We start from the raw sequence: 12110 nt of genomic DNA, 5'->3' as shown, positions 1-12110 counted from the left end.
GTGGGAAAGTAGTCGCCTTTTGACCAAAGAATACTTTTCGGAGCTAGGGATCTATATTTTTTTACTTTTATTAGGGTAACAAAATAAACGCTACTTCGGTGGAGAAACACCTTACACGGGAAATAGAAAAATTAGGGGGAAAAAAAGCAGACCCCCTTCTTTACAAAAAAAAAATTTTTCGAAAGGTATTTATCTTGTCAGAGCCCCAATGCAAAAGCTGTACATCACCTGCATTACCTTTACCCCGGGAAAGTTGACTACAAGGGTCGGAAGTAGATGTTTGGGTTGACTGAAGTAGTCTTTTTTTTACCAACGTATGAAAGGCCGTAAGTAGAAAATTTTTTAACTACAGTAGGGTTTTTACAGACCGGGGTATGTGTATACATCGTTAACGTAAAAAATAAAGTAAACTTTACCACTGCGTGTGAAATATAATTGGTTCGAACCAAAATTTACTTCAAAAACGTGTTACACCTAATGTACGAACATGTGCGCTTTTTGTTTAATTTTTGGCCTCTCAATAATGTATAAAAATTTTTACGGGTTTTATAAAAGTGGTATTTATTACTGTATCATATATTAGCACCCATTTGAAAAAATTTTTAATGATTCATAAACACTGGGGTTGGGGGCCCCCTAAACAAAATTTAGTATTGAAAATAACAAAAGGAGCCTTTTCACAATGGGGCTCTTTTAAATAACATGCTAAAAAAAAAAACCAATTAAAAAACCAGGCAGTATTTCCCTCCTGAAAAACTCTTGGCGAAACAAAAAATACAGGGTGGGCCATAAGCCAGTTGTCACTAGCAACCCTTTTAGACTTTTTTTTTTTTCCTACTTTTAATTAGTTGTGAACTTGACTAAGTCAAACACTACAGTTTTTTTTTGTCGATATCTGAGAAAGTATGAATAGGAAATTAACAAAAAGAACAGCTTTGAGTTTTTTTTGGGTAAACATGGGGAAACATGATCATAATTATAGTGATGTTTGTGATTTGTTTGTGGAACTTTAAAAAAACCCCCCCCCCCCAAAATTTCCAAAAAAATTTAAATTTAAAAAAGGGGGGGGGGGGCCCCCCCCTTTTTTTTTAAAAAAAAATTTGGGGCCCAAAAAAAACCCAAAAAAAAAAGGGGCCAAAATTTTTCAAAAACCCCAAAATTTTCCAAAAAAAGGGCCTTTGGGCCTTTTCCCCCTTTTTCCCCCCAAAAAAAAATTTTTGGGGGGGGGGGAAATTTTTTAAAAAAATTTTTTTTTAAAAAAAATTTTTTTTAAAATTTAAAAAAAAAAAAAAAATTCTTTTCCCAAAAAACAAAAAAATTTTTTTTTTAAAAAAAAAAAAAAAATTTAAAAAATTTTTTAAAATTCCCCCCAATTTTTAAAAAAAAAAATTTTTTTTTTTAAAAAAAATTTTTTTTTTTTTAAAAAAAAAAAAAAAGGGTTTTAAAAAAAGGCCCAAATTTTAAAAAATTTTTTTTTTTTTACCTTTTTTAAAAAAAAATTTAAAAAACCCCGGGGAAAATTTAAAAAAAAAATTTTAAAAAAATTTCACCCCTTTTTTTTTAAAAAAAAAACAAATTTTTTTTAAAAAAAAAGGTTTTGGGGGGAAAAAAAAAAACCCCCAAAAAAAAAAATTTCCCCGGTTTTTTGGGGGGGCCCTTTTTGGCGGGGGGGGGAAAAAACCCCTTTTAAAAAAAATTTTTTTTCCTTGGGGGAATTTTTTTAAAAATTTATTTTAAACCAAAAAAAATTTTTTTTTTTTTTTTAAAAATTTGGTTTTTTTTTAAAATTTTTGAAAAAAAATTTTAAAAAAAATTTTTTTTTTTTTAAAAAAAAAAACCCCAAAAAAAAACCCAAAAAAAAAAAAAAAAAAAGGGTTTTTTTTTTTTTAAAAAAAAAAAAATAAAATTTAAAAGAATTTTTTTAAAAAAAAAATTTTTATTTTAAAAAATAATTTTTTTGTTTTTTTTAAAAAAATTTTTTTTTTGGGGGGGGGGGAAAAAAAAAAAAAAAAAAAAAAGAAAAAAGGGTTAAAAAAAAGGGGGGGGGGGGAAAAAAAAAAAAAAAAAAAAGGGGGGGAAAAAAAACCCCCAAAAAAGGGGGGGGTTTTCCCCAAAAAAAATTTAAAAATCCGGAAAAAAAAAAAAAAAAAAAAAACCCCTTTAAAAATTTTTTTTCCCCTTAAAAATTTTTTTTTTAAGGGGAAAAAAACCTTTTTTTCCTTTTTTAAAAAAATTTTTTAATTTTAAAAAATTTTTTTAATTTTAAAAAAAGGGTTTTTAAATTTTTTTTAAATTTTTAAAACAAAAAGGTTTTTCCCCAAAAGGGGTTTTTTAAATTTTTTTTAAAAAAATTTAAAAATTTTTTTAAAAAAGGGGAAAAAATTAAAAAAACCCAAAAAATTTAAAAGACTTCCTCAGTGATCGTTGCTTGGACCATATATTTTCTGACTTATCATAAATGACCTGCCCTAGGTACTTCAGGAGAATTTTCTTAATCATATCTATTATAGAATCTAACAAGTTTTTCTGCTAATGTATTTTGATACAGAATGTAAGGATCTTCAATAAAAGGTGTTTGTATATATATATATATATATATATATATATATATAAACACACACACACACACACACACACACACACACACACACACACATGAAAAGGAAGCCGAGAGCAAGAACAAAAGTAGGTTTATAACAAACTTTAAGTATTTAATAAAACGTTTGATAATAGTCATTTTGTATTAACTAATAACTGCAATACTTACAGTTAGTTCAAATATTATTATTTATTTTGTCTTACCTAGATATTTTTGTACTCTACGCAAAATAGCAAATGAAAGAAAGGTTGATATAAGAAATATAGGCTACTCATAATGATACATGATATAATTTTTTATGTATACATGTGATGTTTAGATGTATACATCGGCGGTCTGGTAAATGTGGTGGGCAATCACCACACATTTAAACAAAGTGTATTACACTCCCCTTTATAATATGCTAGTACAAGGTCTTGTAAAAATTGAATAAAAGTGGTTAACGAGGTAATTCTAGGACCGGCTACTACAAGTTACGTTTTTGTCAGCTAATTCCTCTGAGTATGTTTCTTGATCGGGACTTCCTCAGTGATCGTTGCTTGGACCATATATTTTCTGACTTATCATAAATGACCTGCCCTAGGTACTTCAGGAGAATTTTCTTAATCATATCTATTATAGAATCTACAAGTTTTTCTGCTAATGTATTTGATACAGAATGTAAGGATCTTCAATAAAAGGTGTTTTGTATATATATATATATATATATATATATATATATATAACACACACACACACACACACACACACACACACACACACACATGAAAAGGAAGCCGAGAGCAAGAACAAAAGTAGGTTTATAACAAACTTTAAGTATTTAATAAAAGTTTGATAATAGTCATTTTGTATTAACTAATAACTGCATACTTAGTTAGTTCAAATATTATTATTTATTTTGTCTTACCTAGATATTTTTGTACTCTACGCAAAATAGCAAATGAAAGAAAGGTTGATATAAGAAATATAGGCTACTCATAATGATACATGATATCATTTTTATGTATACATGTGATGTTTAGAAAAGGCTAAAGAAATAGAATATCGGTAAAGCCAAGCGGTTGTTAAATTATATGACACAACTAAAGTTATTCAGTTACATATAACAATTCATTATAATTAAGTAATAATTTTTATTTTACATCCTCTTCCTAATTACATTGAAAAATAATTTACAAAATTTCTGGAATACAAAAATCAAGAAATAACATTAAAATTGAAGACTATTATATAAGACATCAAACAAAGATTACATTACTATATATTGTGTTTTAAATCTGTTCAAGATGTTTCAGTTTATATGAGATAACTCAACGTCACAAAACAAGTGCCTGCCTGATAAATCTTCACAAGAGAAGTGTTTTTGAGCACGCCATACTAACATGACAACACGATATTTCTCACTCATATAAATTACTGGTAGTTGTTGCTAAGAAACAGTTTCTCTTATATTAAATATTTTGTCATCATGACAAAAAATTTATTAGGACGAATTAACGAAGAATCAAATCAAGTTTATTTTATACTTAGAGAAGAATATTTTCGCAGATTTTCCTAATTACTTTATCAAAATAATTTTAAGAATATCTCATTTTTCCGTTATAAAGATTAATATTTATGTTGAAACTAGAGAAATTCAGGAGTATGTGATGCTACGGATTTTATTCAAATTGGAGTACAAATTGAAATTTTATTGGGGAAGTGTTAAAACAAATACAGAACACACAAACAAAACTGTTTTTTATGCAGTGTTCGTAGTGCGTGTGTGTTGTCGCATTGTAAATTGCGAAATTAACAGAATTAATCTGTGTTATTTTCGATTTCTTGAAAATAAGTTTTTTGGCAAGGTTCCCAAGTTCTATGTGAGGATTCAATGAATGTGTTTACAATATATTCTGTAAATCAATATGCAACTATGTATGTATAACATACACTCGAAAAAGTTGTGTACAAATTATTTGTAACTGTCCCTGTATTTATGTTATGACATACTGATATGTCCAAAAAAGATTATATATAATTTCGAAAGTGTTAATGAAAAATTATGGCAAGTAATTTAACTTTGCCCTGAAAAATACATTACACTTCTGTACAATTCTAAGTAAATTTTGTTATCTACATCAAATTAAAATCACTATTCTACTAAATATATTCAAGACTGGATTGTAAGCTTCTTAAAATACATTATTTGTTTTATAATATTATGAGAAGCACTCCGTAACTTGAATCTAACAAGTTAAAGCGTTTTTTTATACACATATGGACTGTACGTTTATATTCTTTTAGCGAAAAAGTTTTGTTGAAATTAATAACTATTCAAGTTTTTTCAGCAATTATAAAATAAGCTAAATCTAGTTACGCATTGTTCATGAATCATGCATGGCCTACATTTTTATATAACTTGACCATGAAAAATATGCTCTCTATTGAAAGAATACTTCAAATTTCTTGATTTGTGTTTTACAAAAATGAATTACTCTTTTTTTAATTGGAGAACTTAATTAATATTATTAATTAGAGATAAGATTAAATAAAAAATTAAAAATACAATATCATTCATAATATGTAACATTATTTTCTAACAATACCACGTATCCGTGAAGAGTTGTACATCGTCATTCAACTATTTTACTGTAAACTAAAATATGTCATGTAATGAATTGAGAGTTTAAGCTATAACTGTGACCAAAGAAATGTATTAAATTTATCTAGTTACATAATGTACACTGTACAGTTTTTTTTTCGGAGCAAACTGTAAATTTAGATGTTATAATTTGTATGCAGTGTTAGTTACCCGTGTTAACCAAACAACTGGACGGAAAACCGACTCAACCGGACATTCCGTATTCATATGTATGTATGTATGTATATATATATATATATATATATATATATATATATATATATATACATTAAATTGTATAAATGGCAATAGCCTTATTTAATTTCAATAAAAATTGAATCGCAAAAAAGTACTTGCTTCCGCCGGGAGTCGAACCCAGATCTCTCACTTGCCGGGTGAATGTGCTACCATTACACCACAGAGCGCTTACTTTTTCTGATTCAATTATTTTTTATTTGGCCGTATATGTCACATATGCGTTTAAATAAGCAAACTAACATATGATTGGAAGACCAAATACCTGTCAAACGACTTTTATTTACATTAAATATATATATATATATATATATATATATATATATTATTTTTCTATATTTATTAGATATATATTTTTACATTATATATATATATATATATATATATATATATATATATATCTGTTCTATAAAAATATTTTGTTATATTAAAATCTTCATATTAAAAATAGTCTCAATAACGTAGAGTTATTTTATTTCATCCCTGTTTTGTATCTCGGCCTGCAATAAGCAGCATAAAAATGTGTATTTACCCAGAACTAAGAATGGGAGATCTGTTAGTTCTTTATATTATATGAATGATAAAAAGAATTCCAAAGTTCCAATTCATTAAAAATATTAAACACTAAAAACGATATTAGTACTATAAGACCTATAGTTTAGTAGAAATATTAATTAGTCTCAAACCAATTATTAATTACAAATGGTTACTTAGTTGACAAGAACACTGGTCCGAGTTTACATTCTGATGCTGCGGAACCATCTAGACTATACCGATTTATCTATTGGGCCAGAAAGCGTCAATGGAAGTCTAGCAACACTTATAAAAATTGGTTAAAAGTATTTGAAGTATTGATGGCTGTGGTACCCACTACACAACCTGTTAACTGCAGAGAAGAGATTTTCCCTGGTTGATATACGTAACTTCCACATGTAGAGCTCACCTCACATCCCACCGTTCTTGTAAATAGAGTGGTAAACGAATCTCAACACATACAATTTATATGGTTGTTAATTAAACCCTACTTATTTCCAATGTAAGTTATTACCTTACTCAGAATTGTGAGATAATGAAATTTGACGCACTAATCGTAATATTGCGCATCAAATAGTAGACGAATAATTTTGTTCCAGAGGTCACCTACATGTAAATGAAATTTCATGTTTAAAAGCAAATACATGTTAAGAGTACATCGCGCTATAAATGTGATATAACAAGCTTCGCCGAGGTTGCAGAGCTCATTTCAATATAATACTCGTGATTGTTTAATGTTTAATGATTAGTGTTTTGTATAGTTTTTATTAAGTGCATGTTTATAGAGTTATTGAAGTTGACAAACAACATGTAGGTTGTAATTCCTGACTTAGGTGTGCCATAACGCTTTGGTAAGAATTGTTTATTTTAACCTAGTTTGTAATATTATGTATTAGGTTAGTTCTTTACCTGAAGAAGAGATCAGATTGCAGATCTCGAAACGTAGTGTTACTGATTTATTGTTTCACTGAACGATGGCAAATGTCCGGAAAAATCCTGTTTCCTTCACAATCCTTCCATCTTAAAAAATAACCTTTCAAACAAAGAATTGATTGGGATAACAAGGCAGATTCAGCTGTGACGTTATGTATATAATTAATTACAACAAGAAATGCTCCTACACGTGCCAAACATTATATAATAATTAATTTAAAACCCTGATACTATTTACCATGAACTTAAATAATATCTACCTGATGTATGCCTACGTACGTTTTAAAATTTTTATAGGATTCCCATCATATTACATCATAAATTTTTTTACGAAGTAATATAAGGACTTCGGTTCTAAAGTTTGCGTGTGAAACCGCGGTTAACAGCTAGTGTACAATAACTGTACTCAGTTTGTTTTAATCTGCGAATTTTACGCTCTCACAAGTTTTTTTTACAAATCTAACATAATAATGTCCACTAACGTTCAGCCAAACACTATAAAGTCATTTAACTCGATGTTACTTATATAGATATTAATATTCACGTAATATTTCACCCTTATAGATAAATGTTTCTCTATATATCGTATAGTCAGATATATCGTTAGATTTGATTGTAATAGGCCTTGCTTGAGAAGTAAGCTTCGTTAACGCTTAGCTAATAACCTAAAATACTTAAAATTAACAATATTACACGTCTAATGTTACAAAAATAAATTTGATTAATTATTCCAATGTCTGGTGATAAATCTCAATGCAGGAACTCCTAAAAATCCTTTAATATTATTTATTTCTTTCCAACGGTTCCATCCATTTTCACAAAAGTATTTCAACAAATCAAACACGTAGCAATCACGATGACAAATCATAATCAATATACACTGTCTTATGTAAGCTCTAACGTGAACAACATACGCAATAACAGAGTGATATACTATAAATATGAATAACAAAAACAACAATAAATAACAAGGAATAATAACAATACAGTAACAGCAACGATAAATAAATAGTTGACCAATGCTATAACATTAATAAAATTTGGAAACTCAACAATATACTATCAATAATTACTACAATCGTAGCTGTTAGTTATTGTAAGTGGATCTGTATTAAGCATGTGTTAGGTGTTTACATTTAATAATTTGTTTTTCAGGGAGTATTTTTGAATCGTGAAAAAAGTCGATGTGCGCTGCCTCACTACCCAGTTTTAGAAGTCTGCATATTCCATGGTTTGATGAATAATATGTGGGCCTAAATCTTCTGCAGAAAAGTGTCTTAGAGCGGGTACCTCTTGGTATAGAGAAGTCTACATCCGACACTAGATGAGGGCAGTCGAGGAAGCCGTTCACCAGCCTGTACAGGAATAACATATAAATATGTTTTCTTCTTTCCTGGAGAGGCTGCAGTCCATATAGCATCTCAATCTCAGCGACGGGGGTTGCAAGATAATTATATCCCAGTTTGACTCCAAGAAGTCTTAAGCAACGCACCTGCACTCTGTTCAGCAGCACAATGTGGCCCACTTGATATGGAGACCAAACAACGGAACAGTACTCCAACAAAGGACGCACAAGAGTCTTATAGAGGATAGCCGATGTAGAGGGGGATCTGAAGTCTTTGCAGGTTCGGGCAATAAACCCAAGCATAGAAGAGGCCTTATTTTTAACATGCATTATGTGTTCGTAAGGGCTTAGGGAGGGTGTCATAATAACTCCGAGGTCCCTGACTCTGTCTACTATCTTAAGAGGGGATCCATTTAGAGAATAGTCTGAGGGCCTGGCTGTGTTGCTTCGAGTGTAGCTGATGACAAGACACTTAGCTATATTAAGCTCCATAGCATTTACTCTGCACCAGTTACTTATCCTGTCAAGGGAATGTTGGAGTTCCTCTTGGTCAAATTATTAATAATAATTTGTGCCACTTTTGCAGGTTGTACATGTTTTGTAACGTCCATTATAGTAATACTATGTAAATGGGCATGCATTACAAACACAATCATCATTCGGTATTACCTCTGCCTAAAAGATGTATAATATGCTTAGTAAATTTTTGAAACACTACTTCATTTTCGGATAAATTATACTAACAATTTTACTGAGCATTCAAACATCGTTTTCGGCTGAGAGTAAGTCTTTTTTCAGCAAGTGTTTAATTGCACTAACTTAGCATATCATCGAGTCGGGATCTTAATGTTTCAAACTACTAATAGGACCTTTCGTGCTGAGGCTCACCATTCTATAGAGATTACCCTTATATTTATATCTGGACGTATTTATTATGATGGCTTGATTTCTAAATGTACCATATTTTGGGGGAAACGTCGAACATCATAATTCAATCGGTCTTGTTCAATCTATGCACTAAGTATGGAGTTTTATAATGTAATAGTAAATTGAGCCCGCGTACTCATCTAGTCCTTGAATTGTAAAATAAATAACTTTCATTCACAAAAAAATATAAACTATAAATCACTGTCACCGATAATGTTATCCTACTAGCTTCATACCAGCATTGGGATTAAACCTGTGTTAAGTAAGACATTGAAGTTTATGCATGAAGTTATCAAATGGTAAAAAAGATTTTGTATAGTAACTGTTATCACGTATGCCTAAATAATTAAATGATTTGTGTAATGGTTTTTTTGCTATGAGACGTTCATGAAAAAATTTAAATGTATACACTATATTTCTACACAAACGAAATAATTGTATCAAATAATACCTAAAATTACCACTAACATCATGTTCCGAGATTATTGAGCACCTGTATAAAATAGTATCTGGGTTCAATTGCATTTTGATTCTGGTATGTCCATTTGCATGTGTTTTATCTGAGCGAGGCGACGCACGCCTGGTAACAATATCGATCCGAAAAGTAACATGCACGTGTATCTCTGTGTCTACATGTGTGTGAATGGTTTTCAGAATGGTTTAACGTATTGATGAGAGATGTAGGAGCAAAGTTGAACCACAGAATTATAAGGCACAACCGGATATTGTGATAATCACTCAATCACTCGATCAGAAGTTCAATACTAAATCTGGAAGTACATTAGTGATCAGCACGCTTTCTTGGTCTAAGCAAAATGCAAAAGTCGACAATGACTCTATAGGTACAATTTATTCGAAGCAGTAGTTCGATACAAAGCAGTAGCAGTATAGTAATACGACAGAAAACCTAAAAATATTTTAAAGAAATCGACAAGAATGGATCATTTATTAAAGCCTGTTACAGAACGAATATGTGCATTCTCGACATTTTTTGTATAAAACTTAAATTTAATTCCAATTGATTTGCAGCTTAATATCAGAACAAGTTCTAAATAAAATTTAAATAAAGACATAATATGTCACACACAAACACACACACATCGGAAATAATCTTGGTGAAGCCTGGGAATAGCCAATTTCAACTTAGGTTATGTCTGATAAGTTTTTGGGCAAACCCTAATAATATATATATATATATATATATATATATATATATATATATATATATATATATATATAATAGGAAATAACATTTCTAATACGACCCTTAAGCGGATGTAATAGTCAGTTGGCAAATCTGTGTAGATCTCAATTCCAAACCTACATTATGACAGTTAATAAATCACAAAAATAATGAATATAGTAAACTTTCATCTGTACGAAAATAATGAGTGCTACAACAATACAAACGGAATATGTACTAAGCTGTAAGAGCACAGCGTGGTAAAATCACACCACATTCTCTGGCTGCGTCTAGTTGATATCTCGATCCCAGAGGTCATATTGAACCTGCAAAAAACTAAATAAAATCTTATAGTATATTAACGATCCTATAAATATGTTTCATCCGTTAAATTTAAAGTGGATTTTTTTCGTCAGACCCTCTCTCACATTGTTAATACGTAGCTTCGTGTTGGACAAAATAATGTTTTACTTTTTAATAATAGTCCAAGTCAAATACCTAGTTTTTTTTAATTATAAACATTTAATTTAATTTGAGGTCTTTGTTATAATATCTAATGTGAAGGTTCTCACAAAAGTACAAGTTTATTAAATTTAAGCTTTGATTTATTTTGAATTTATAACTAGTAACAGTATAGGATTGCTGAAGTGATAATGGAAATTTCGTGTCCCTTTCAGATTCATTATTAGATATTGAGATGTATTAAACTGAAATCAAAGAGAATATTTTCTACTTGGGGAACTGACGGATTTACAAATAAACACTGGGCACACTCAAACAGGGTGGAAGCTTTTAATCTAAACAAGAAAGTATAATCCATACACTTCCATCACCTTGGTGGGACTTTGTTGCGCTTTCCATCTGCCGTGATTTAATCGTGATATTGAAAGGGTCAGAAACACCCCACGAACATTCTTGCTTTGTATTTAATCTTCTACGGATTGATGTTTGAAAGGATGAAATTTTCTTATTTCTTAAGTATGAAAGGGTTTGTAAACGCTTTAACGTTTGGACTAGTATAATAAGAAATTATAATACATTTTAATTGGGTATCATAGGATTAAAGTGTAATCTTGCCACTCTAAAGGAGAAATTTTACCCCAAGAGGCAGAGCGAAATACACTTAGGATATTAAAGTATTTCAAAATTATGAAATTAAAAAACATATATATAAATAACATATAACATTCAAAACACGAGTTTGGTTTTTGAGTTTAGTCATTGCAATGTTAATACAATTTTAGGGTATCATCTGTGAAACTGACAAAAATTTAATATATTTGTGGAAGCCAATGCCATGGGTAAATAAATTCTTAGCCCATAAAGCAAGACCCTCGGGTATAGATGTCTTTACGTACTGTAGCTAGTAGCCCTCATGATGAGGTATTGCATCCTATACAGGGTGTACATAAAGTCCTGCACGGGTATAATATTTTCTGAACGATAACAGATAAATAAACAAGATTTGGTACATCAATACTACACCTAAAAATCTACTTTTTGAAGGAACTATCAGTTTTCTGTAATATTATGGGGACGTCCCGCAAGGAGTCAGAAAGGAAATCTTAAATAATAGGAGCATAGGTCAATATGGACATCATTTTAAAGGGCTTATCTAGCAGAGTTTAATGCCGCAAACCTCACTCAAAAAAATTGATCCAGTACAAAATGGCGGCTGTTCAAAGAGCTGATCAGGCTGATCAGGTTTTCC

At 30.0% G+C, this 12110-nt stretch overlaps 1 protein-coding gene across 1 annotated transcript in view; it reads right to left on the bottom strand.

The window, feature by feature from the left end:
* Positions 1 to 8781, bottom strand: part of LOC124365422 — a 39391-nt gene extending 30610 nt beyond the window's left edge. Inside the window, exon 1 of the mRNA XM_046821403.1 lies at positions 8437 to 8781. Coding sequence (XP_046677359.1) covers positions 8437 to 8781 — 345 coding nt within the window. The remainder of the gene's footprint in view (positions 1 to 8436) is intronic.
* Between the last annotated feature and the right edge of the window lie 3329 nt (positions 8782 to 12110).

This window comes from Homalodisca vitripennis, chromosome 6, assembly GCF_021130785.1.
Source record: "Homalodisca vitripennis isolate AUS2020 chromosome 6, UT_GWSS_2.1, whole genome shotgun sequence".
NCBI lineage: Eukaryota > Metazoa > Arthropoda > Insecta > Hemiptera > Cicadellidae > Homalodisca > Homalodisca vitripennis.
The sequence above is the reverse complement of the archived record's forward strand: the minus strand, read 5'-3'. Positions and strand labels throughout refer to the sequence as shown.